This window comes from Arabidopsis thaliana, chromosome 4, assembly GCF_000001735.4.
Source record: "Arabidopsis thaliana chromosome 4, partial sequence".
NCBI classification, from domain to species: Eukaryota; Viridiplantae; Streptophyta; class Magnoliopsida; order Brassicales; family Brassicaceae; genus Arabidopsis; species Arabidopsis thaliana.
In genome coordinates, this window is record NC_003075.7 from 10,905,023 (window position 1) to 10,931,297 (window position 26,275).

Sequence of the window (26,275 nt, forward strand, 5' to 3'; positions counted from 1 at the left end):
GTTTTTTAGAAACAAACAATAAAAGATTTTATTTTCAGGCCATAAAGAACCCACTAAGTTTAGTTTCAAATTGAGGAAGATGAGAAATTAACTTTGTCCGAGTTACAAGTTACAACAACCAAACAATGATGACGACGAATATAAGAGCTCGATATTTAATCTTTATCAAGGTTAAATTATCAAAATTAAAAATTAAAAACAATTCTATCAAAAAAGGTAATTTATCCCAAAAAAAAAAGGTAATTTAGATTACCTAGTTAGGGTGTCCCCGTGTTAATTTTGTTGAGTCAAATTAAGCCGCATATATACCAATATTATGCTCGAACCCAGATGGAACCTACTTAACCACCCCACCAACATGCAGAGTGATTACCAGTTTTACTAGGCCCGAATTGGTGATCATAATTCTATTTTTTAAAACTTAAACTAGCTTTTAACAATTAATATAGAACTTAATTCCCGGTTTAATTCGGTTCTCTAAAGATTCCAGAACCAGAAATAATTGTTTATGCTTATTTGGGGGAACAGTTTCGTTTACATTACACAACATGGTCTCCCGGTGAAATTGCTCACAGACTAAATTTTGCCAAACCATATTATTCTAGTGAGCGTCCTCTGTGCGTGAAACTACCTATGACTTTTATTGGAGGCGAAACACTTTTTTGAGACCCATGGAAGTCTCGGTTTGATGCTAAACGGACACAAGAAACATAATTTAACAGTAGATATTTTAAACCACAAAATATGACCGTGTTTTAGGATAATTTAGGGTTTAGGGAAAGCTCACCGACGGTACGGAACCAAATTGTCATGTAAAATTAATATATCACATTCAATAAACCCTACGTCGTCCCTACCATTTCCTGATTTTCACATCATCAATACTTACAAAACCTTTTTGTTTGTAATTTTTTCCCTAAAATGTAGTAACTGTACGTTGATGGTAACAGGTTATCAATTAATGTATACGTGTGTATCTATATGTGATTTATCACGTCAATACATTGCTCAAATAATGTTTGATGGTCTTTTTTTGGTTATAAATTTAATAGTTGACGTTACGGGAGGAGTATTAATAGTAAGTCGCCGAGGCTGCATAATTCTGCAGCTGCAATATTCTCTGAAAACACAGAGTTTATGTACTCCCATAAAAAATAAGATTTTACCTACATATTTACATTTTCGGTACTACTTATCCATCTCTGGACATTGCTATTAATACTTAATAGCTTGAAGAATCTTAAAAATAATATGAAAATGTAAATAGTATATTGGAAGTTACCAAACACACAGTATTATTTAGTTGCATGTATATCATCCCACGGATAAAAGTAAAATAAAAAATTCTTTTTACAATGGAAAAGTTTTAATTCTCTCGAATGGCAATTGCTACAAAAAATATTCAGCAAGAGAAGAAGTGTTAACTTCATTCGGTAAAATTCAATAAAAGAAAAAAAAGAATAGTGAAAACTGTCCATTTATTATTCACACGGCTTGAGCTTCCAAGAAACTACTGAAATCCTCGGTGGCTTGTAGCAACCGTGGCGTGATTGAATGTGTCGGAGACGTTGGATAAGAAACCGGCGACGAGGTTGAGAACCGAACGTGACGTGGTGACTCCATTGATCTTCTTGATTTCGAACCAGACGTTTTCAAAACACCTTTGATCTCTTTGTCCAAATTAGGTTCCTTGTCGAACACGAAAGCAGCTGAAACAGGATCGTCTTGATCGTTCCCTCCCGGCCCACCTTTGATCAATTCGGAAGGCAAGTCGAAGAAATGGCCACCAAGATCGGCATTGTCATCGTAAATCATAGCCGAAGATGTCCAAGAACCGCACTCGAACCGCTCTAGGGAGGCTCGAGCCGAGAGCACGGCAGTGTCTCTAATGGAAGCGGTTCTTGCCATCGATTGAGAGGAAGTCATCGTGGTTGTTCTGGTGAACGAAGAATCACCTTTTCGAGATGATCTTACGGGCTTTCCTTTGCTGAAACCGGGTAGGTATAGACACAAAGCGCTGCATTTGAATCCGTCTTCGAATGAATTGATGCTTTTCGAATTCGCGGTATTGCTATTGCTTCTGTTGCTTTTGTTAGACTCTGTTTTGGAGAAGAAAGAGTTGTTTCCACTACTCTTGTGAGAGAGACTCTTAGAGTTAGAGGAAGAGAAGCCACGATGATGATTTTGATTATGATGTGCATTTCTTGATTTATGCAATAGCATGTCGAAATCGAGCGATGGTGTGCAAGCACGTCCTTCGCCGCAAGATTTGCTTCTTCGAAACGCAGTGGCTGCATCTTGAACGAGCATTAGGTCAAGAACTTGCTCAGTTGTTCTGTCCTTCCAGTTGTGAATAGAGCTATTTCTAGGTGACGTAGCTGCTGAGTTTGGGAGGCTGCAGCTCACAAACTTCGTCTTCATTTGATGATCCAACGGCAAGTCATCGATGTCTCTCGGACGTGAGACTATCATATCGAAGCTCCCATTCCTGGACAATAGCGATTGCGGATCAACCGAGATCCGCCTCTCGGATACGGATTGCATACTCGTCTTCTTGATAAGAATCTTGGGCTCGTCTCCACCACCTAGAACCTCAAAGTCATGCCAGTCCTCGAGACTACTATCGTCCCTGAAGCTGAGAACATCTGTCGCCATTTGTTTCTCTTTGGCCTGAAATTGAATGAGGACTAATAAGAAAATGAAAATATTGGCAAAACGGCTAAAACAGATTGATTGATACTTAAATACGGAGCAGGATGGGTTGCACGTCGGTGACTACTTTAGTCATGACTTGCACGTTTAATATAATATAACCCAAAGTGTTGTTGACTTCATCTCCTAAAAAATGAAAAATGTGTCATGTTTTTTTTATTAGTTAAATATCTCAATATCGTTGACATGAGACCATGCCCAAGATCAAGACAAGATCAAAAAGATAGATCTGCCTGCACGAACTACCTAATTATAATATTACCAAAGTATTTGGAGGGTAGTAATCTGCATCAGTGAAGACCATAAGTAGAAGCCATAAATCTTGAATACATCTCCGAGTACATGTACTTGGTACTTTATACGCTACTTAATACTTGGCAACTTTTTTTTCTTTGGTTACTTCTCATTCTCGTTGATTACTTTACACGATATACTTGGTTATATCCCTTATTGATACGTCTTGTGTTTTTTTCTCATATTTTTACCTTTACTTCTGTTTTGCCTTTCCTTTGTACGTATCTTTGAATTTTTGTGTGTCTTTTGCTACAAATATTTCTTCACTTTCATTGAAATTCATCACCTTCAATGGATGCACCTACGTCCGTTAGTCATATATGGCTTTAGGCCTCATATTTATTCTAGTTGCTCTAGTATATCCCTCAAAAATGGACGGTGAGAAACAATACCAATTTTTTATCCCAAGGGATTTGAACCGGTTATGTTTGAATAACATAGGGATTTGAACGTCAAATCAACAATTTACGAAACGATTAAAAAATAAATGTTATAGATGGCACACACAAATTTATAGTGTTCACTCTTAAAGAATTGAATCTAGTTTCCCATGTTGCAAAATTTTCAAACTATGTAGTGAAAAAACTAAAAGAACAAAGGCCACATTTATAAATCGAACATGCTAAAACATTTTTGAAAGTTTTCAAATATGGATTTGATCGACAAACATAGAAGTCATATACTCCTTGATTTTTCCTTGGGGATTGGTGAATCCTTCATTTACATTGTAGGCGACGGTCATCATGCGTGCAAGATCAATGGTTGCCTTAAGAAGAAAATGTGGCACGCCAGTTGTTGACAAGAACTCCTCATTTAGTGTCTTATTGGCAGCTACAACTATTTTATAAAGCTCCCTAAAAGCTTCCTCTTTGGTAACCCCATATTGCTTCATATAGCAGTTTACCGCGTTCGTGACATATCCTCTACTCATGTCATCCTACTCAATATTTGAGTAAGTGGGTAAGATTTACAAGAAAGCAGTTATACGCGAGATGTAAAGAAACGATTTATGTATTTGTACCTCATAACCCATCAAATCATTCATAAGACGACCTTTGATAGACAAATATTGGACGAGTTTTGGTCTGGATTTCAGCCACTCAAAAGCTTCCTTTGTAGCCATCTTTCCCATAGACATGAAAATTCCTGCCAAGGACGCATACACTGTGACCTCCACCTCACCAACCTCCATATACTCCTCAAAGCTAGGAATGTGATCCGCTTGTGCCCATTTTTCGAGATCAATGTTCGCTTTCGCAGCTGCCTTGAACTGGGCATGTTCAAAATTATATATCCGTTAGGACTACAAAAATGTTATTTTTCAGAAACATATTCCAAAATATTGAAACACCCACAACTTCTTTCTTTAAAGTCTTAGTTAAAAAAACTTTTAAAGCCATGAATATATTGCCTTGATTAATGTATAAAGTTGTATACTTAGAAAGTATAATTTGATTGGTTACCTCTTCTATTGTGGCATTCACACTGTAAGATCTTTCTTCTGGCCCAAGTTCTCTTTTAAACTCTTCAAAAGTATCCAAAATAAAGTTCAACACAAATCTCAAATAATCAGGTTGTTTATCCATTGCTTGATCAGGAGCCCACCTGTACATCATCATCATGATCATTGTTTATCTGGAGTTTTGATAATAAGGTTGTATACTATTTTTGTGTGTGTTTAACGTCGTATAGTATACCTTTCCAGGCTGTTGGCAAGGCTTTCAGCCTCATGAAGAGACGCATATCTATCGAATGTGTCATCTAGAAGTGCTAAACCGGTGAAGTACTGAATCATCATAATCCTTTCACGTGAGAGTTGTGGCGAGAAGAACACTGCTTGCACAAGGAAATGATGTTCGACTATTCTGTCTCTGAAGTAAGGTGGCAAATTAGTTGCAAAATCTAGCTCCTTGTACCATCTTGCATCCAAATATATAGATATGTAGTCAGAATTAATCCTTTAAATGATTGTAATTAAGTTATAAGCTATATAAATTGTGTATAAATACTTTGTAAGGGTTTTGAGTTCTTGAAGGTATTGTAGTTGTCCTAACTTGAAGCTGAGCTTGGCAAACTTGAGTAGCATCTCGTCATGCTCTATTTCTTGTTCATAGAACGGGATGAATTCCACTGGGACTAACATCTCCATGTTCCAATGCTGAGATAGACCAAGAGCATTTCGTATACGCACTGAGAGATGAGGCGGGCATGTACCACTTGCAGCTAGTGACTCCAAGTGGCTCGATGTGAAGCTCAACGCTTCCTCCAGTATAAAGTCTTTCGTTGTCCCCAAATTCGCAGCTTCATACAAGCTCAACATACCCTTGGCATCTCGAGTAAGAGATTCTTTGAAGTTTCCATTGCTACCTTTGAATCTTTGGAATACACCTATTGACCAAAATATAAATAAAAGTCATTTATACATAACAATAAGAGATTAAAAAAAAAACACTTGTTCCAACGTCAATGATGAACAAAAGCTTAGGTAGAGAGACTCCTTTACCGTAAGATATGTGGTAACCGTGTCTTCTGAAAACCCAAAAGATGATGGAAACTGTGTACAGATCATCTTCACCGTCCATCATCTTATCTATGTTTTCAAAACTCATTTTTAGAGTTTCATAGATCTCTTCCTCGAAGTGATATGCAAGGCCAAGGCTCACCAACAAATATATCATAAGTATTCTCTTCTTTGTCGAGTCAATGCCTTTGAAGGACATGAGTGTGCTCTTTAGTATCGGCTTTAGTGCATCGATCTCTTTTCTAAGGGCATCCATTTCCTAAAAGGTAAATTATGTACATACACATGTATTAACCTTCTCTACATCAATATACACTAACTTTTCATATGTATTATATATATGGACTCACCGAGACATCGATGGAAATCGAGTGGCCATAATGAGTCCATTCAGAAGTTGGCAATTTCTTGAACTTGCGAATACGTTCTTGATCATCAAATGTCAGAGTATTAGTGGCCTTCAAACGAATATGCTTCAATGGCTTACTGGGAAATGACGTCAAGTGAAAGCCATAGAGTTTGCTTAACGGCCATAAATTGGTCGAAGAGCTAAGAAAAATCTGAGATCCAAGTTTTGGCCAAAAAACTGATGTGGCTTCCATGTTCACTACAAAATGTTATGGAATCCGTTTTCATAATTTATAGACCATAACTTTTTATCTTAAAAACACTAGATTTTTATGCGTAAATATGTTAAGTAAAACTAGTTATCACAGATAGTAAACTTCTTAACTAAGCAAAATATCAAATATTATTAGACTTCAATATGAATATAATTGTTTTTGTGGAAAGTAAAAATAATATAGTTTAATGAAATATTTTGTTCCTAAGTAGTCATTAATAAAATTCCATGACAATCTTTGACTCATAGAGAGATACCTTATGTTCTTTTTGTTCCTAAACAGTTTGACAATTTTAACTAAGTAATATAATATTAGTAAAATATTTTGAAATTTACCAATTATAATTAGTGAATTTTACCATCAAAATTTGTAAACCACATGCAATATCATATGTATTCTAATCTTTATTTTCACAAACACAAGATATTAATAGTTACTAATTAATAACAATAATGTATCATATGATATATTTCTATTTTAACTAAGAAAAATATCAAATATTGTAAGCTCCAAAAACTTTAATTAAATATTTTGTTCAAATATTCATTTGCTTCAATGAAAAAATATTGATTCAAAGATACTTTACTAAAAAGAATTGTCCTGAATATTTTGACATCTGTAATTAATAAACTATTAGTCATATACTCATATATTATGAAATTTACCAAATTTTAATTAGAATAGTATTAGTGATCTTTATTAAATTATAATCACACATGTATATATATTTATATAGTATCAAATATTGTAATCACACTAAAGTTTGGTTTAGATTTTCTATACCATACATTATTAAACTTGTTCTGTTTAGTGTTTACTTTGATAATTTTATAGTTAATCCAAAAAAAGAAACTCAAAGTGCTGTAAACGAAAACTATGAACACAACCACAGTTTAATTTACAAATATCCTAATTTTCACATGGAATAAAAACAGATATCTCATCGAAGCGAATCCGATGCATATTACAAATCTAAAAGTACAATACAAACACAAACGTTACAAACCTATAAAAAACAAGACTTTGCTAAACATAAACGTTACAAACCTATTAAAAACAAGAGTTTTTTCAGCAAAGTAGACACTTTTGAAAAATTAATTTGAGAAATTTGTGAAATTTGTGAAATAATTTTTTAGTTTTTATTTTATTTTTGTGAGATAGAGATTATGTGTAATAAGCTAAAAAAGACAAAAAAAAAAACAATTGTCAAATACCACTATACCTTTTGTTTTATATGAGAAAGTTTTAGGTATGGGTCCCAATTTATTTTATGGTATTTAACTATTTCGACCAACTTCTATTATATCATAATTATCATTTTTCATCTTCATATTATTTTATTTATTTTCTTTAAATTAATATTTTTTTAAAAAATATTAATATTTTCTTCTAAATACAAGATGATTTGTATATATTCAATTATTAATTTCGTACACTAGCATTTAAACATTGTTTTGTACACTAACACTTATACACCAAATCATTCTACACAACATCTCCTAAATCGTTAAGTATACCGACTTGTCTCATATTTATAAATAAATTAATAATTGTTCATAAATTAATAAAAATATGTATGTGTTCACTAATGTACACCATCATGTACACCATTAAATTAACCATGATGGTGTAGACCATTAAATAAAGGTAATGTTTGTACATTCTTATGTAGAGTACACTAAAGTTTGTACATTTCAATGTACATCAATCTCATACACTATTATATTATTTAAACTTTGTTTTGTACATTGTCACTTGACAAAAATTGTTCTATCTTTTGTATATGGGGTGTTATGTATATCTTAATATCATGTACACCATATTTTATATCATCTTCATATACCATCATATTATGTAGATATACACCGATATAAATTGTCGTTTGTACACTACTTTTTACATTATCATATACCCTATACTACTTTTTAAATCAATATTATGCATTATCACCGTACATTGTACACATATTTTTACAATATCGCGTACACCTTCAAATTGAGATTAAATAAAAGAAAAATATTACATATTTGTGAAATATAACAAAATTAGACTTTTAGATTAGCATTAAACTGGTTTTAACGATTTAGCCATATTTAAATGAGAAATTGTAGAAATACCCTTTAATTGATACCTTTTTTTTTTAAACACCCACTGTAATCATCTTTGTTAAAAATTATTGCCATTTTCTATTCAAAAAGGAAAAATTAAGTGGCTGGTCCCAATCGAACAGTTACAAAAAAAAAAATCTTTTTGGCAATGCCAGATGGAAAAAAAAAAAAGCATTTATAACTTATAACAACATAAATCATGTAGATCGTTTATAAGACTTCTGAGCTTAGACCACAAATACCAAACGAAACGTCGCTATGAAAGAAACCAAGAACAAAGGTCACATTCGTTTTAACATATGAACTTAAAGCGATACAGTATTCCAAAATCCTCAAATACGAATCGGGGTAATAAACAAAGAAGTGATATACTCATCGACTTTTCCTTTGGTATGGGTAAATCCTTCACCTTCAGTATAGGAGACGTTGAGAGAGCGTGCAACGTTGATGACTTGTTTCCGAATTTGGCGTGGTAAATCAGTTGTCTTCAAAAACTCTTCGTTCATTATCGTATGGTTGTATTCAACTAAGTTTTGAAGCTCTCTGATAGCTTCCATTTTGGTTAGACCATATTGCTTCATATAAGTGTTGACTCCCGTAATGACATATTCTCTTTTCATGTCATCCTATAAAGGAACAAAATATTAGGAATATCACATTTCATAAGTTTATGATTTACTCTTAAATGTAAATAAATTTAGGAATCACTCTTTTCAGTACCAACTAGTATTGAAACAGAATCATACGGATCTTAGACGGTAGCACATATTAACAAAACCTAAAAAGAATATGTTAAAAATGATTTATCGAACATTGATGAGGGGAAACTTTTTTGCTTTCAGGGACATATTACTTCTTACATTGACCATCGATTGTACATGTACATAAAAAAAAAATCAATTTTAATATAATCATGAGTTACTGAATTCGTTTTATAGATGACCTAACTATAGTTAATATAATCATGAATCAATTTTAGCTACCATTCACACAACAATAATAAACAAGAAAGAAAAAATATGATCCATTCAACCAAAAGAGCTAGTTAAGAAAGAAACAAAATGATCCATTCAACCAAAAGAGCTAGTTCTATGGAACTTATGAGATATGAACGTAGATCGAAGAGAAGGTCCGTAAGATTCGGGAACTTGCAATATATATTTAGATTTTTTTTTTTTTAAAAGCAACAAATATTCATGTAATTTGTACCTCAAATCCGGCTATATCATTCATCAGACGCCCATATGTAGAGGCTGCTTTGAGAAATTTTGGTCTGGATTTGAGCCACTCATAAACTCCCTCATCACCGATATGTCCGATACACATCAGATTGCCTGCCAAAGTCGCACATACCCCAACCTCCACCTCACCAACTTCCATGTACTCCTTAAAACTAGGCACGTGACCCGTGTGTGCCAATTTTGCAAAATCAAAGTTGGCTTTCACAATTGTCTTAAACTGCAGCCAATATGTTTTAAGAAGTGTAAACAAGTTACAACTGCATTTTGCTAAGGATAATTAAGAAGTGTCCTATCTATATTAACATTTTAAAGTATATTTTAACGAATCTAATTGAGTCAGTTTTTATTTGATTTTGACCCGAAATTAAGTGAGTTGGATCTTGCCTAATTTATACAAAAGCAGAAAATACTTACCATAAATTAATGATAGTATAAAAATAGCTCAAAGTGTAACATTTTATTTGTTTTTCCCTAAGTTTTAATTATTTAGAATGAAAATTTTAAATTAACTCGAATTACATATATTTTACATAAAAGTATTTTTTAAAAGAAAAATAACAAAATGATGTTTCGTTATCAAGGGACGAGTTTATATAGCGGGATAGGTTTAGATAAGACGAATTTATATGACGAGATGAGTTTGGATGAGACGGGTTTATATGGCGGGATGATTTTGGATCTATATTAATATGAGACATCCCAATAAATATCAATACTATAGTATATCAAAATAATTGTTAATATTCTTCAACACATCTACATATGTAATTGTACTACAAAGTTACTAAATTATATATGTTCTCCGGATTAAATCTAAGAACACCCAAAGTTTAAATTATATAATTTTAATACAAAAATTGTGAATAAAAAATAAAATAATCTCGGATCAAATCTTAGAAGAAAAACCTTATTAATATCGTTACATTACGGCTCACTAAAAACCGTGTACAACCTTATCAAAAACTATTAATCAACACAAACAACAACAAAAATAAATATTACACTCAACAAATTCTTCATTTTATGAAAAACTAAAATAAATAAAATATTTAACCCGCATATATCCTAGTATATATTTATGTTGTAAACTTTTAATTTATCTAACCCTGATATTAAGTGTTTTAGACCCTAGGGTGAAGATGTATCTGCTGGTGATGATTTTCTGAATGATTCAAGAAGTAATTCACGATCTAGCTGGTTTTGTGTGAATGTTGGTTTCTAGAAGATTTGAGAAGATATGTTTGGAGCGTGTTTGGAGGATGAATCAAAAAAGAAAAAGGACTTAAAGAGATTTGGAAGACTTGATGAAAGTGGAGTTTGATGAGAAAAAGAAAAAGTGTAAAAAAGAAATTTACTTTTTCTTATGAAAAAAAACTCTTCTCCTATGGTGATTAGGAAATCGGTTTGGCTATATAAGGAGGAGCTAGGATGTTTTGGAGAGGTAAAAGAGTTGAAGCATAAAGAAGAAATCTTTGAGAGCTTTCTGTGAGATTGTGTGCAACTTAGTTTTGTGGGTTTTATACTTGTGTGATCAAGTGGTTTTGTTTTAAAGTCTAGGCTCATGCGAGTTTAGCTCAGGGTTAGGTTATCCTGATTAAATATAGACTCAGAGAGAGTTTAGTTAAGGGTAGAGGTTATCCTTAGGGTTTCACGTTAATAGAAGGGAGCGGTAAATCAAAAGGGTTGTGCTTGTTTTACGCGTTTGTGAATTGGTTGTAATTTGCTTTCTTATTCTGGTGAAATCGAATCTAGACTTGATCCCGGGGAGTAGAAAAAACTGAACCTCGTTAACAAATTTCTTGTCTCGTTTTACTTTGTAAAATGTATCTTATTTATAGAGAATGAATCTTCGTGCGCTTAGCACCTAAGTTTTCTTTGAACACTGATTTTAAATTTGTAATCAGTTTTGTATATTAAAAAATTTCTTCGCTATCGATTTTTCTAACCATAACCGCGCAAATATAATAGGACATGCATCTTCAAATTTCACAAGGAAGATTTTAACTCTCTCTTTTGTTTACTTCATTTTCAGTTTAGTCAAACGAGAGTTTGACGAGTTACCTCTTCTAGTGTGGCTTTCACAGAGTAAGATCTTCCTTCTGACGCCAATTCTCTTTCAAACTCTTCGAAGCAACCCATTATAAACTTAAACACGAATTTCAAATAATGTGGCTGTTTATCCATAGCATCATCAGGAGCCCACCTGAGCATCATACTTATCATTAGTAATATTATCATCACATATTATCTTTTTTTACAGGATGAAAGTTGAAATGCGTATTCATTCAAAAAAAAAAAAAAAAAAAAAATGAATGCGTGATATACCTCTCCAGACTATTGGTGAGGCTTTCGGCCTCAGAAAGAGATGCGTATCTATCACAAGTGTCATCTAGAAGTACTAAAACCGTAAAGTACTTAGCCAGCATAATCCGCTTTTGTGAGAATTTTGGCTCGAAGTACATCGTTATTGCAAAGAAATGATTCTCCACGATTACGTATTTGAAGTAAGGTGGCAAGTTAGATGCAAAATCGTGTTCCTTGTACCATCTTGCAATAATAATAAAAAAAAATATTTTGATCAGAATAAATTAATTAACGGACTGTATGTGAAGCCATTGCAGCACTAGTAATTAAGGAAATCATAACATACTTTGTAACGACCTTGAGCTCTTCAAGGTAATGGAGCTGCATTAACTTGAAATTGAGCTTCGCAAATTTTAGCAGTATTTTGTCGTGATCTTTTTCTTGTTCATAGAATGAGATATATTCCACAGCTACTAACACCTCCATCTGTTTATGCTGAGATAGTCCTAGAGCATTTCGTATATGTTTTGAGAGATGAGGTGGGCACCTCCCATCTGCAGCTAACAACTCCAAATTGCTCGATGTGAAGCTCAGTGCTTCTTCCATTATATACTCTGTAGTCGTTCTCAATTGCGCGGCTTCATACAAGGCCAACAAACCCTTAGCGTCCCCACTAATGCATCCTTTAAAATTTCCATCGTTTCCTTTGAATTTCTGAAATATGTCTGTTAGAAAGAAAAAAAGAAGGATCTTGTTATATACATATATCAAAACTTGTACCAATCCATCATCATGACTAGTCTAGCTAAAATGTCTTTAATTACCGGATGACATATGGTGACCGTATGTCCTTAAAACCAAAAAGATGATTGAAATAGTATACAAATTATCTTCACCAGCCATCATCTCTTCTATTGTTTCGAAACCCTCTTTCAGACACTCTTCAATCTCATCTTCGAAGTGATAAGCAAGACCAAGGCTAACCAGCAAATATACCATAAGGATTTTTTTCTTCGTCGATTCAATGCCTTGGGAAGACATGAGTTCCTTCTTCACGTTCGGTATAATCTTATCGATCTCTTTCCTAAGCGCATCCATTTCCTATAAATAAAAATGTACAGATATGTATTGACCTCTTACTTATATATACTGGAAGGTTTTATATGTAAAATATGTTAAAATACTTTTAACAATAAAAACATAGCTAAAAGACTCACCGATGCATCTACCGAGACAGAGTCGAAGCGATTAGTCCATTCAGAAGGTGGGAACTTTTGGAACTTACGGTTACTTTCTTGAGGATCACGAATCAGAGCTCTAGTTGCCTTCAAACGGACAAGATTAGCAGGCTTAACTGGACATGCTGTCGGTGGAAATCTGACTGGAGTTAAATGGGTACGAGGAGAAAGAGAGATTTGGAATCCAAATTTTGGTGAAAAAGTTTTTATGGCTTCCATTTTTTCTGTCAATGGTTTGGATACATTTCACCCCAAATTTATAGGCACATCGTAGTTGCTTACCCGACAACAGCGTCGTGGTCACAAACTCAACAGGGGGGAAGAACAATTTTCATTTCCTTAACATTTAATTATTTTTGTTAATTTAAAAAATGCTTTTAATACATGTGCCATATATAATATTTTTATGACCAAGTAAAGATTTAGAAATATCGCAATTTAATTGTTGTCATGAAGCTTATTGCTAACGTCAGGTAGTTCATGTAGGTTAATTTTGATATTTTATCGTTCAGATTAAATTTGGCATGGTATTAAAGACCGCTTAGAGGGAGCAAATTAATTAATTTGCATAAAACTAAAAAGTTGAAAATGAAACTCCCAGAAGCGTTTGCCATGGAAAATGTGAGCGAAGCAAAGCTGGTTGTTGGCATGACAATTAGAAGAAGCAAAAAGGGTCTCATGCTGTCACAAGAGAAATATTTGAAGAATGTTCTTACAAGGTTAAACATGGATAACGCGAAACGCTTTAGTAGTGATACTCCATTTGCTGGTCAGTTTAACTATCCAAAGATCAATCATTATCGACAACGAGATGTTAAATATGTAACATTAGATATTATACATGCAATGGAAGTTACTAGCATATTTCTGAGTAAATTGGGTAAGGAACTTTTGGAGACGGTTTTAAAACGGCACTTGAAGTTCAAAATTATATATATCAAAAATTCTCACACAAGGTAACAAAATTATGTCAATGCCAACAATGGAGGTGATGCTGAGAGCACATCGAGCGAGTAAACCAGTAAAGTTATGTATACAATAAAATTTAGAAAATAAAAATATATAAATTCTCAAAAGAGATCTGCAGATTAAACGTGTCTAGAAAACAACTTTGGCACCAAACAAAGCTATCATATGTAAATAGATATGAGATATCAAATACACATATACACACACTGTCCAAATCCATCATGTGAAACAATTATTGCAAAAGAGGAAGAAGACAGAAATCTGGGATTCGCTTATGGCTTGGACTAGAGTCAGAAATCTTTCTTCCCCGCGAACTCTTAGACTTTTGCTTGCCCAAGCTTTAGTGTATACTGTTTGGAGGCAGAGGAACAACTTGATGCACAATCAGATCAGGATTCCGCCTCAAGCCATCTTTAAGGATATAGACCGTCAAATCATTAACTCGATAACGGCAAGAAGACACCTAAAGAATTTTAGAAGTCTTATGCAGCACTGGCTCTATTAACGGATTTGCAATCCTACAGTTTCTGTTTATTGTCGCCTTGGTTTTTTCTTTTTTTTGACAAGGCGCTTTCTCTTAGGTCTTCATCTTTGTAACACCTAATTTTCATCTAATGATATTTACTCTCTTAGCAAAAAAAAAACAATTATTGAAAAATATCAAATGCCTGCCATGTGAGTCGAAAAGGCTAGGAAAAACTATTACTGATCAAGAAATCAATAGAAAAAGACCTTCTCAACATTTGATAACCTACTTAACTTTTGCCTATGATGTTTTCTTTTGTTTTTTAGTTGGAATAAATTTCCTTTAAATTATGGATCACATTATTGAAGAATATGCTCAAAATCTGGTGAATACGACGACAATGCCAACCTATGTAAAGACTTTAAGAATATTTTGAAATGCGTTAAATGGGAATATAATAGTTTGTCAAAATTATTTTAGTCTAGTGGTAAATTTTATTATAGTCTTGAAATGACTCCCACTAGAGTTTGTTTTGGCTTAAGATTAATTTATTGGGTTGCTTTTTCAATGAACCAGCTCACTTTAGGTTTAGGATTTGTTTAGTGACGATGTCGGATGGTTGTGTTGATCTGGTCCTTGTATATTAGCAAGTTGAACTTCCTCCTTTCAATTTGGTGTGGAGACCATCACCCAAGTAAAAAAGAGAGGAAGCGGATAATAAGTAAAACTTGTTCAAAAAATAATAATAATAAGTAATTAAGATACACATGATTTACGTTAAGTATCTAATATAATTATATTTTAATCGAGATTTATATCATGGAAATACAAAAAGACGAAGTTAGATTCTTATGTTACGAGTTAAATGATCTTATTCTATAATTACAACATTGAAGAAAACCCTTAATTTTCGACCAAAAAAAAAGAATACCCTCAACATAACAGAGACAAGGTCAAATGCAAACTCGAGTCATACCATACTGGTTTACATTGTTAAATTGGCGATAAATATTACTGTCGAAATTATCTTATATATCTTCAAGAGATCGAGATATATAGAGACAGAACGAAGGATCAAATTGACATGTCTGTTGTTGATGAAATTATTGTAAACCTTCGCAACCTCATCAGCGAGAGAGTTTATTTACCGGAAATAAATTGGTCAGTGAACGAAGAGAAAGTTGAGATCCAAATTTTAGTCCAAAAAGTAATGTGACTTCCATGTATCTACTAATGATATGAAATCCATTTTCACCATCAAATTTTACACTGTCCGATAGCTCACTCCACCAAAAACCCGTGCAGCTGTACCTTTTATGTCATCTATAACTTATAGACTATAACACAACAAGAACGTACCAAAGATTTTGGGAGCCAGAGCAATATAACTTAAACAGAGAAGAAAATTACAATTCATTGTTCTTTTTCCTGATAAATCCTCGGTTTCCTTTAAAATTTCTTAATAAAGATGTAAAGATTTGTTATCTCACAATCACTCGATTCGTACTCGGCTCTTGTTTGTGAATGGATTGAACAACAGAGAAACGTAAAGAATCGATGACACAAAGATTTAACGAGTTCACGTTTCCTTAACCGGAAAACGCTACGTCTCGCCGGAGGTGATGCTCTCCGATCTAACAAACTCGAGAGAGATGAAGAAGATAAGGTACAGAGAATTAGAATTGACCAAAAGACCCTCACTGTTCGTTACACTTTTGGTCAGCTCGACGCACGTGAGATTCTCGTGACTTCCTTTGAAAGCTGAATGATAGAACCCTCTCTTTCTTCGAGAGTCTTTCCCACACTTTTAAGACTTTCTCAAGAACAATAGTGAGCCACTTCCTTCAAAAGAAAAACAGCTTTCATAGCTCTTTAATTCTTCATCTCACATACAGTCAAAGATACTTAGTAAAAAATGAGTTTGCATGGTTGATCATCTCACATGGTAGCCATTCCCTAAAATGACATTGACACCTATTACACTTTTTGGTTTTAAACAGATAGTGGTTATATATAATGCTATGATGGCTTTGTTTTGTGTGCTAAAGCTACCTGCTTTCAACAAGTATTCGAATATTTCTAGATCTAATTTGAAGATGCTGTACTTCATTTTTTAATTTTTAGATAACACTCATAAGATGACCTTTAGTACATTAACAATGGACGAGTTTTGGTCTGGATTTTAGCCACTCAAAAGCTTCTTTTGTGCCCATATTTCCCATAGACATTAAAATAATTGCAATGGTCGCACATGAGACGACTTCCACCTCTCCCACTTCCATGTACTCTAAATGTCTACCAGCCGGTCACCCATCTCGAATGGAAGTTACTTCAAAACACTGGTGCCAGTTTGTTGGGACTCTTCAAAAACAACAGAAAAAAAAAATATTAACTTAAAAACATAATTCGTGGAAAAAGAAGTAAACATATGTTAAGGATACATGATTGATTTGTATTTGTCTTTTTCTATTTTTGGTATTGTTGAAATATGTTGCTTTGTTTTGTCTGTATGTCTTATGAAACTCTGGTTGTCTTGATCCCAACTCTTTATTTAAGACGACACAAAATTATGAATAAGAGTGGTTGGACGAAGAAAAAACGATGAGCAAGAAAAAATTGAGATTAATGAAGTTTATGATGGATGACGTGATTTTTTTGGTAAACTAGGAAGTTTAAAACCGAACCTCATACATCTACAAATTTTCGAACGTAAGCTAAAAGTTAAACGAGTCTAGAAAATATCCTGGCACAGCAAACAAAGCTAACATACTATAAATAAATATGAGATATCAAATACATACACCCACTCTGTCCAAATCTATCAAATGAAACAATTGTCCAATTTCTAGCAAATGTCTGCCATGTGACTCGAGGAACCTAGGAAAAACCTATGATTGATCAAGAAATCAAAAGAAAAAGACCTTCTCAACATTTGATAACCTACTTAACTTTTATTTATGATTTGTTTTATTTTTAGTTGGAATAAATTTTCGTTAAATTACGGATCAGATTATTGAAGAATATTTTCAAATCTGGTGGATATGAATTAATTACGGCGACAATGCCAACAGAGGTAAACATTTTAAGAATCTTTTGAAATGAGTTAAATGGAAATATAATACGTTGTCAAACTTATTATAGTCTAGTGGTAGATTTTATTGGGAAAGAAGTTTCGCTTTTATTGTCTTGAATTTGATTCCCCACTAGAAACAAAGCTATATATGACATATTTGGTAGGTTTTGAGTTCGTTTTCGCTGATGATGGGTTGCCTTTGCAATGAATCTGCTCACTTGATCTAGTTCTTGAATTATGGTTTTAGAGTCGAGTTCCTTGTGGCCATCCACAACAATGAAAACGCATTAGAGTCTCTATGGTGTGGAAACGCATAATTTGGTGTGGAAACCATCACCCAAGATATACTCGCTTTCTTAATAGAGTTTTTTGAAAAATCTCCCGCGATTGTGAGTGTCAGGAGCCCACCTTGTACATAATCATTATTATCATCATCAGCATCATCATCATCATCATCATCAATTGTGACCTGTCGCAGAGGAAAATGGTTGGATATCTATTACCTTTTTCTTTTTGTAGAGACATCAACAAACATCAATTATAACAACACATACACACACACACAAAGCTTTTCGCTAATTCAAAAGACATAGAATCTAATTGCAGGCAGTAGAAACCAAGCATAGGAAGTTGTACGAGAAAACAAGAATAAAAAACAAATGCCTCACTCCTCAATAGTGTTAATATGGGCTAATCCACTCCATTTATACTTACCCCATTTAAGACCTATCTCATTTACTCTAAACCCATTTAACCTCATTTAAGTTTATATCCCATTTATCTTTCCCATTTAAATTATTAATGACCCATTTAGACCCATATAACATAATATAATTAATAATTATTTAAATACAAATTTTTATGAATGAATGGATATATTGTTTTGGCAAAAAAAAAAAATTCGCGAGAAAATACGGATTTTACGGTTTTGACGAGAAAACATCGATTTACAGCTTTTGGTGAGAAAACGTTGGTTTACGGTTTTGGCGGGAAAACGTGATTTTTAGTTTGGACGGAAAACACCTTTTTGTGATTTTGGCAGGAAAACATTGTTTACGGTTTTGGCGAGATAACGTCGGTTTATGGTTTTGGCGGGAAAACGTGATTTCCAATTTTTGTGAAAAAACACTTTTTTGTGATTTTGACAGGAAAACGTGATTTTAAATTTTGGTGAAAAACACTTTTTGTGATTTTGGCAGGAAAACATTTTTTACGGTTTTGGCAGGAAAACGTGGTTTTACGGTTTTGGCGGAAAAACGTGATTTTCAATTTTTGTGAAAAACACTTTTTGTGATTTTGGCAGGAAAACATTTTTTGTGATTTTAGCAGGAAAACGTGGTTTTACGGTTTTGGCGAGAAAACACTTTTGTGATTTTGGCAAGAAAATATTTTTTGCGATTTTTTTACCGGAAAACGTCGGTTTACGATTTTAATGTATTAACATATTAACATTTTTATTAAAGATAACTAATATAAAAAGAAAAATAAATAGACTTAATTGGGTACCCATTTATTTGGGTGAAACCCCATTTAATAAAAATGTTTAGTTGGGCTAATCCATTTAATCTCATTTAATTTTTTCCCTAAATGGGTCAATTTCTTTTACACATATCCAGTAATTAAATAGGGTTTGAATACCCATATTAACATCACTACTCCTGAATCAAACACTACAACATTTTCAGAGTATGATCGACGAATAACGAAGTCATATACTCCTCGATTTTTCCTTCATCAGGACGGGTAAATCCTTCATATCCATTGTAGGTGACGATGATCATGCGTGCAAAATCCATGGTTTCCCTAAGAACATAATGTGACACGCAAGTGGTGGTCAAGAACTCCTCATTTAATGTCTTATGTGTATTGACAACCATTTTACGAAGCTCCTTAAAAGCTTCCTTTTCAGTAACTCCATATTGCTTCATATAACAATTGACAGCATTCACGACATATCCTCTACTCATGTCATCCTAATCAACATATGTGTAATAAGTTGGTAAGATGGAACAAGAAAGTAGACATACACGAAATGTGAAGAAATGATTTGAGCATTTTTACCTCAAAACCGGCTATATCATTCATAAGACGACCTTTAGTACATAAAGATTGGACGAGTTTTGGCCTAGATTTTAGCCACTCAAAAGCTTCCTTAGTACCCGTCTTTCCCATAGACATTAAAATATATGCAACGGTCACACATGCGGTGATTTCCATCTGTCCAACTTCCATGTACTTCTCAAAGCTAGGTACGTGAGACACTTGTGCCCATTTTGCCAACTCAACGTTAGCTTTCGAAGATGCCTGGAACTGTGCATGCACAAAAGTATTGAGCCGTTACGGCAAGAAAATGTTGTTTTTCAAAAACATTTTGAAATAATGAAGTAGCCATGACCCTTTATTTTATAATATATTATTAACCCATAAAAATCATTTCAAAGCCATGAGACAATATACATTACCCTTCATTAATATATATATATATATAGTTTATACAGTATAGATAATTATGTCCTCGTCTTAACAATACTCAAAAACAAGAGTTTGGTTGGTTACCTCTTCAATTGTGTATTTCACACTGTAAGATCTTCCTTCGGGGCTAAGTTCTTTTTCAAACTCTTGGAAAGTATCTAATATAACCTTCAATACGGATTTCAAATATTCAGGTTGTTTGTCCATGGAATGATCTGGAGCCCACCTGTGCATCATCATCATCATCATCATCATCATCATCATCATAACCGTGAAAGATCATGATCATTGTTTGATATGGAATTTTAATACCTTTTCAAGCTGTTGCCGAGGCTTTCGGCCTCAGAAATAGATGCATATCTGTCGAATGTGTCATCCTGAATCCCCAGAAGGATGAAGCCCTTAGTCAACAACATCCTTGCACTTGAGAGTTGTGGTTCGAAGAACACCGGTAACACAAAGAAATAATTTTCGACGCATCTGTCTTTGAAGTAAGGTGGAAACTTAGATGGAAAATCTAGCTTCTTGTACCATCTTGCATCCAAAGATATAAATATGTGGTTAGAATAACTTTTTAAACGGATTTTAAGTAAAACCATTGAAATTCTAGTAAAAATGAGGAGATTACATACTTTGTAAGGATTTTGAGATCCTGAAGGTATATGAGCTTCAGATACTTGAAACTGAGCTTAGCAAATTTGAGTAGCATCTCGTCATGGTCTTTTTCTTGTTCATAGAATGGTATGAAATCCAGTGGGACTAATACCTCAAAGTTCCAATGCTGACAGATGCTAAGAGCATTTCGTATACGCGCTAAGAGATGAGGTGGGCACGTTCCAGTTGCAACTAATGTCTCCAGGTGGCTCGATGTAAAGATCAATGCTTCGTCCAATATGTAATCTTTTGTTGTCGCCAAATGTGCAGCTTCATACAAGCTCAACATACCCTTGGCGTCTCCGATAAGAGACTCTTTAAAACTTCCATTGCTCCCTTTGAATCTTTGGAATACATCTATTGAACAAAATGGATCAAGTTTTTATTCAAAATAATTAGAGTTAAACGTCAATGATGATTGAAAAAACGTGGGTAGAGACTCTTGTACCTGAAGATATGTAGTGACCATATCTTCTGAAAACCCAAAAGATGATCGAAACTGTGTACAAATCTTCTTCACCGGCCATGATCTTCTCTATATTTTCGAAACCCTCTTTTAGAGTCTCATATATCTCTTCCTCGAAGTGATATGCAAGGCCAAGGCTCACAAACAAATATATCATAAGGATTTTCGTCTTTGTAGAGTCACTGCCTTGGGAAGACATGAATGTGTTTTTCACTTTCGGCTTTAGTTCATCGATCTCTTCTTTAAGTGCATCCATTTCCTAAACAGTATGTACACATGCATTAATCTTCTCCACATCTATATACACACAGATATGTATCATGGACTTACCGAGATATCAAGGGGAATCGAGTGGAAGTAGTGAGTCCATTCAGAAAGTGGTAATTTCTTGAACTTGCGAGTACGTTCTTTATCATCAAATGTCAGAGTATTAGTGGCCTTCAAACGAATACGCTTTATAGGCTTACCGGGAAATGACGTCAGAGGAAAGCCATAGAGTTTTCTTAACGGAAATAAATTGGTCGTAGAAGGAAGAGAAAACTGAGATCCAAGTTTTGGCCTAAAAACTGATGTGGCTTCCATGTTCATTACAAATGATATGGAATCAATTGTCACCATCAAATATATAGGCACGAAAAAAAATATATATATAGGCACAGGTACTAGTTTGCCAGACTACAATATCGTGGTGCTTTTTTTTTCAGCCAAAATATATTAGAATTGTTTATATATACAGAATAAAATAATTCTAGTATATGAGAATTTGTTTTGTTTTTAGCAAATGTCTGCCATGTGACTCGAAAAAGCGAGGAAAAACTATTATTGATTAAGAAATCAAAAGAAAAATACCTTCTCAACATTTGATAACCCTACTTACCTTTTGCTTATGATTCTTCTTTTTTTTACTTGGAAGAAAATTCCGGTAATTTACGGATAAGATTATTGAAGAATATTTTCAAATCTGGGGAATATGAAATTGATTACGGCGATAATGCAAATAGAGGTAAAGATTTTAAGAATACTGTATTTTGAAATGAGTTAAATGGAAATATAATACGTTGTCAAACTTATTGTAGTCTAGTGGTAAATTTGATTGATTATATTGGCTTTTTTTTCTTTTCTGTTTTTCACATTTTGATTATATTGTCTTGAATGTGATTTCCACTAAAAACAAATCTATATATGACATATTTGGTAGGTGAGATTGAGTTTGTTTTGGCTGATGACTAATTTTGTGGGTTGCTTTTTCGATGAATTCCGTTCACTGTGGGATTTTATGTGATGTCAGAATGGTTGTGTTGATCTAGTCCTTGAATTTTAGCAAGTTGAACCTCCTCCTTTCAATTTGATGTGGAAACCATCACCCAAGATACATTGTTTGTTTTTGACATATTTGGATCGATAAGGCATGATCCATAGCCCAATTTATGTCAAAATTTGTTTCTTTGTTAACAATATTAAATTGAAACGGTCCGGGTGCATACTCCGATATTCTATAAATGTAGTGTCATAATCAAGAGTAAAGTCTTGTATTGGAGAGATCAATGGTATTAGCCTTATAATTTATATAAGTGAAATATAAGGAAAATGATTATTTTTTCTACTCTTATACTCTCATTCATGTACATTGCAAAAACATACTAATCTGAAAGGAAAGATGTCAGATTAGTATGCGCCATTAAATAACTTAAGCGCCATTAAATTTTAAAAGATAAAAAGTAAAAAGATTTTAGTATTGTTTATATCAGTAGGTGCAACTCCGTTTGTGCTTTTACGGGTCATCCTATAAGGTTCCTGCTTAAATATATAAATACAGCTATGCTTTCTTGGCCTGAGAATTAAGTGGACACACCTATAATACTCACTCATCATATTGTTTAGATAATTATAGTGTCTCATATCGTGTAACATGTGGTGTTCAATAAAATAATAGGGTCTAATCACATTTGATCGTGGAAGCCCTCTTGATCCATTGGTTGATTAAGGGTTTACTAATACTTCTACACCAAAAAGTTTGGGGTTTGAGTCTTAAGTATTACGATTTATTTTTAGATTTTGGAGGCAAGAGTGCAGGAGACCTCCAACGATGTACAATTATAGTCGTTTGCCAGGATTCTACGCAGATAAAATCATTAAAACCAACCGTCAAGAGCATAGAGAAAGAAAAGGAAGTGTCGTATGTTATGAATCTAATAAGGGTCGGAATAAATTGTCCGTAATACAATCGTCTATGTAACAGTTCTCATAATTTATAACAAATAATAAATTTAAGACGGCAAATAAAAAATCACATTTGATTACACAATAATTAATTTATTACCCAAAAAAAAAAAAACTAATGATATGTGCCTAGAAATCAGGCTAGGACACTTACATGAACCATGAAAGATGTATCATATTATATGTAGATACTTGAGCTCCCATATATGAATAAAGGCAAATTGTTCAATAACCTACCGACACAAAATTATTTGCTAAAGTAGATATACATAACGGACTAACGAAGTGACATGATAAAAAAAACTTGTAGCAAGAGAACATAAATCTTTTGAATTTCAAGAAAATATCACCTACTGACTACAGGTGCGATAATAGTAATACGAACAAAACATACTCCTGCTGATTTAACTCCTAGAAAGACGGATGACTATTAGATATTTATTTCTATATTGTTACCAAAATAGAAACAATATATTGGCAGCACTATAACTATTAGATATTTATTTCATTAAAAAGAATAACAAAAATAAAAAAAAGGAAAAGAAAACTTGTTTTAAGGATACCATTATTAAAGCATTTCACCCAAAATGATAACAAAAACACAGTTATTTTTAGGAAACAAAAAGTAGGCTTAGTGAATTTTAGCCGAGAAGTTGATTCTAGTTGTACACTAAATTGTGAATGAAGCTAAAGATGGAAAGGCAATTAAAGGGAACTTGTGGCAAACTTCCATACCGGTTTGTTTCAGCTAGATAATACTCATCAACCATCATCATCTCCAAGTGGTCTAGTCTCAACTCTCCAGTTGAAGCGGTACACGAAGTTTGCCAATCCCACCTCAATTAACATTGTTGCAAAATCTATGTCAGGACATAACCTTCTTCCCGATCCGAATGGAATGAAGTTGAAATCTTGTCCTTGGAAATTCAGTGGTAGATCCAAATGCCTCTCTGGCTTAAACTCTTCTGCATATGGTCCCCATTTTTCGGTATCTCGATGGATGGCCCAAGCGTTGATGAATACCTACTCAACCAACATATGTGAATGTGATATATATTTTTTCTATATAGTTTACTTATCAAATATGATTGTTTGGTTTCGTGGTTTCGATAATTATCATTGTGCCAGCCGGAATGATCATATCCTTTAGTTTGACATCTTCACTAAGCTGTCTGGGAATTGACAATGGGCCTGGAGGATGTAGACGAAAGACTTCTTTAATCACAGCTTTTAAGTATTTCATGTTCTCAACTTCTTCTTCTGGTACATATAACTTATTCCTGGAATATGTTTGGATCTCTTCTTGGAGTTTTTTCATAGATTCTGGATGTCTTACGACAAGTGTCATTGCCCAATCGATGGCCGTGAAAGTTGTTGTCGTTCCTCCTAGGAAGAATTCCTATAAAATATGCACAAAATTTCATGTTTATTAACATTGTGACTAATTTAAATAGAGTGAGTTTCTAATTCAAAGGATAGTGTTGTTAACTTGTTATGCAAAGGATGATTAGTCTTAATTACCAAAATGATGAGCCTGATGTCGCTTCTTTCAAGCTCAAATTCGTTTGTCTTCTCTAGTTGAATCTTAACAATATATCAACAAAATCAAATGTCTCTTTGTTCTCACCTTCATCTACATGTTCTTGCACCACTCTCTCTAGAAACTCCACAAAAGTTTTGCTTACTTCCTCCATTTTACGATCCAAGCCGCGGACTTTATCTATCCACGCCAAACCCGGTATGTAATCTCCGACAGGAAATGCGCCTAGAAGCTCCATGACTTTTCTCAGTTGATTTTCAAAATCGCTAGTGTTTTCCTCCCGGCTATATTTTCTTCCCACAGCAATTCTACATATCACATCGTTTGACATGTTAAGGAGTAAATCACTTAGATTTACCGGCAAAGAAGAAGAACTTTGTTTCTCAAGCTTCCCCATATCACTGATGTTATCTCTTCTTCTCTTACTTTCTCAAAGGACCTAACCATTTGCCTGCCGAGGAGATGGACAGTGCATAAACTCTTCACTCAAAGCAGGTTTTATGTTTTAAAAAAACAGATCAGTTAAAGAAATTTTAAATTTATTAATAACAAAAAAAAAAGTTTTTACATAGTTTAGCAAATAAATAAGCTGGTAATCAATTACAAAGAAACGGAGAGAGCCAAAAACAGAATTTGAAGATAAAATTATTTGGTGCTTCTTAGGTGAACCCAATAACATCAGTTAATTGAAAAGGTAAATTAGTGTGAAATGTGAGTCTTTTATAATCCAACTAGTTTCTAGTATCAATCAGTTTTATAACTGAAAAACCTGACTCATTTCTGGCTTAAATACAAGAAAGGGTTCCAGTTTGTTCCAATGCGAATTTAATCATGGCTGGTCATTATAGAAGCCTCAAATCCTAATCTTAGGTTCATGATCCTTAAAGTGTAATTAATAACATAAATAAATAAATTATATAAAAAAGAGTATAATTAAATAATATACAAAAAAAAATCATACCTTCATCTGTCTCCAATATTCGCCGTAGGAGGAGAAAGCCACATCTCTCCCACCATTAATAATTATATCGACAGCTTTGGTTTTGGGACGGTTGGCAAACTTAAGATCGTGTGTTTTCATGACGTCATGAGCTACGTCAGAGGATGATATATACTTCGAGAATCGAGGGTAGGGACACGACCGAAGTGAAGGAGCATGAGCGGACCATAGGCGGAGGCTGAGGGAACGAAAGGAGCGGTGAGGGTGGAGGCTGAGCTGGTGGAGGTATCCGATAACCGGAAGCCGCCAGGGAGAGGGTGGTTGGTTAGGTTTGGTGGTGGTGGTTCGTTTGAGGAGTGGGTTTAGGAAGAGAAAGGCTAAGAAAGTGGTGAAGCATAGAGAGATCAATATCATTTCGTCCTAACTTCTTTTGG

General features: G+C 33.8%; 6 protein-coding genes and 2 long non-coding RNA genes across 10 annotated transcripts; 2 read left to right on the forward strand and 6 right to left on the reverse strand.

Moving 5' to 3' along the window:
- Positions 1-307: 307 nt before the first annotated feature.
- Positions 308-565, reverse strand: AT4G06945. The gene has a single exon (NR_142063.1). It is a non-coding gene; the product is annotated as an other RNA (long non-coding RNA).
- Positions 348-565, forward strand: AT4G06950. The gene has a single exon (NR_142064.1). It is a non-coding gene; the product is annotated as an other RNA (long non-coding RNA).
- A 778-nt stretch (positions 566-1,343) lies between these two features.
- Positions 1,344-2,700, reverse strand: AT4G20190 (uncharacterized protein). Its single transcript, NM_118138.2, has one exon. The coding sequence runs from the start codon at positions 2,653-2,655 to the stop codon at positions 1,486-1,488; it is 1,170 nt and encodes a 389-aa protein (NP_193752.1). The 5' UTR covers positions 2,656-2,700; the 3' UTR covers positions 1,344-1,485.
- Positions 2,701-3,649: 949 nt separating this feature from the next.
- Positions 3,650-6,129, reverse strand: AT4G20200 (Terpenoid cyclases/Protein prenyltransferases superfamily protein; the record flags this gene model as incomplete). The annotated part of the gene is made up of 7 exons (NM_118139.1): positions 3,650-3,943; positions 4,028-4,276; positions 4,470-4,611; positions 4,704-4,925; positions 5,016-5,394; positions 5,510-5,786; positions 5,878-6,129. 7 exons carry the CDS (start codon positions 6,127-6,129, stop codon positions 3,650-3,652), a joined length of 1,815 nt encoding a protein of 604 aa, NP_193753.1.
- Positions 6,130-8,447: 2,318 nt separating this feature from the next.
- AT4G20210 (Terpenoid cyclases/Protein prenyltransferases superfamily protein) lies at positions 8,448-13,349 on the reverse strand. Its single transcript, NM_118140.3, has 7 exons — positions 13,021-13,349; positions 12,628-12,904; positions 12,150-12,528; positions 11,825-12,046; positions 11,561-11,702; positions 9,468-9,716; positions 8,448-8,884 (listed from the first exon to the last, which is right to left on the reverse strand). The coding sequence occupies exons 1-7, from the start codon at positions 13,258-13,260 to the stop codon at positions 8,591-8,593; spliced, it is 1,803 nt and encodes a 600-aa protein (NP_193754.2). The 5' UTR covers positions 13,261-13,349; the 3' UTR covers positions 8,448-8,590.
- A 304-nt stretch (positions 13,350-13,653) lies between these two features.
- AT4G20220 (Reverse transcriptase (RNA-dependent DNA polymerase)) lies at positions 13,654-17,374 on the forward strand (the record flags this gene model as incomplete). The annotated part of the gene is made up of 4 exons (NM_118141.1): positions 13,654-13,921; positions 15,520-15,637; positions 17,144-17,185; positions 17,326-17,374. 4 exons carry the CDS (start codon positions 13,654-13,656, stop codon positions 17,372-17,374), a joined length of 477 nt encoding a protein of 158 aa, NP_193755.1.
- A 1,703-nt stretch (positions 17,375-19,077) lies between these two features.
- AT4G20230 (terpenoid synthase superfamily protein) lies at positions 19,078-21,811 on the reverse strand (the record flags this gene model as incomplete). Of its 2 annotated transcripts, none has more annotated exons than NM_118142.4 (7): positions 19,078-19,522; positions 19,611-19,859; positions 20,106-20,247; positions 20,334-20,555; positions 20,654-21,032; positions 21,124-21,400; positions 21,472-21,811. In NM_118142.4, 7 exons carry the CDS (start codon positions 21,757-21,759, stop codon positions 19,220-19,222), a joined length of 1,860 nt encoding a protein of 619 aa, NP_193756.3. The 2 variants fall into 2 exon arrangements, with proteins under 2 accessions (NP_193756.3, NP_001320004.1); NM_001341404.1 differs by having other exon boundaries at positions 19,220-19,522; positions 21,472-21,723.
- Positions 21,812-23,925: 2,114 nt separating this feature from the next.
- On the reverse strand, positions 23,926-26,255 carry CYP71A28 (cytochrome P450, family 71, subfamily A, polypeptide 28; the record flags this gene model as incomplete). Of its 2 annotated transcripts, NM_001036598.2 has the most annotated exons (5): positions 24,124-24,384; positions 24,698-24,747; positions 24,989-25,185; positions 25,260-25,381; positions 25,863-26,255. In NM_001036598.2, 5 exons carry the CDS (start codon positions 26,253-26,255, stop codon positions 24,124-24,126), a joined length of 1,023 nt encoding a protein of 340 aa, NP_001031675.2. The 2 variants fall into 2 exon arrangements, with proteins under 2 accessions (NP_001328622.1, NP_001031675.2); NM_001341405.1 differs by lacking the exon at positions 25,863-26,255 and having other exon boundaries at positions 23,926-24,760; positions 24,989-25,437.
- Positions 26,256-26,275: the final 20 nt, after the last annotated feature.

Coding starts and splice junctions, on each gene's coding strand:
- AT4G20210 (NM_118140.3), bottom strand. CDS start 13,260: ATGGAAGCCATAAAAACTTTTTCACCAAAATTTGGATTCCAAATCTCT. Junction 11,703..11,824: donor CTCACCAATAGTCTGGAGAG/GTATATCACGCA, acceptor TATGATGCTCAG/GTGGGCTCCTGATGATGCTA. Junction 8,885..9,467: donor ATGATATAGCCGGATTTGAG/GTACAAATTACA, acceptor GTTCCTTTATAG/GATGACATGAAAAGAGAATA.
- AT4G20190 (NM_118138.2), bottom strand. CDS start 2,655: ATGGCGACAGATGTTCTCAGCTTCAGGGACGATAGTAGTCTCGAGGAC.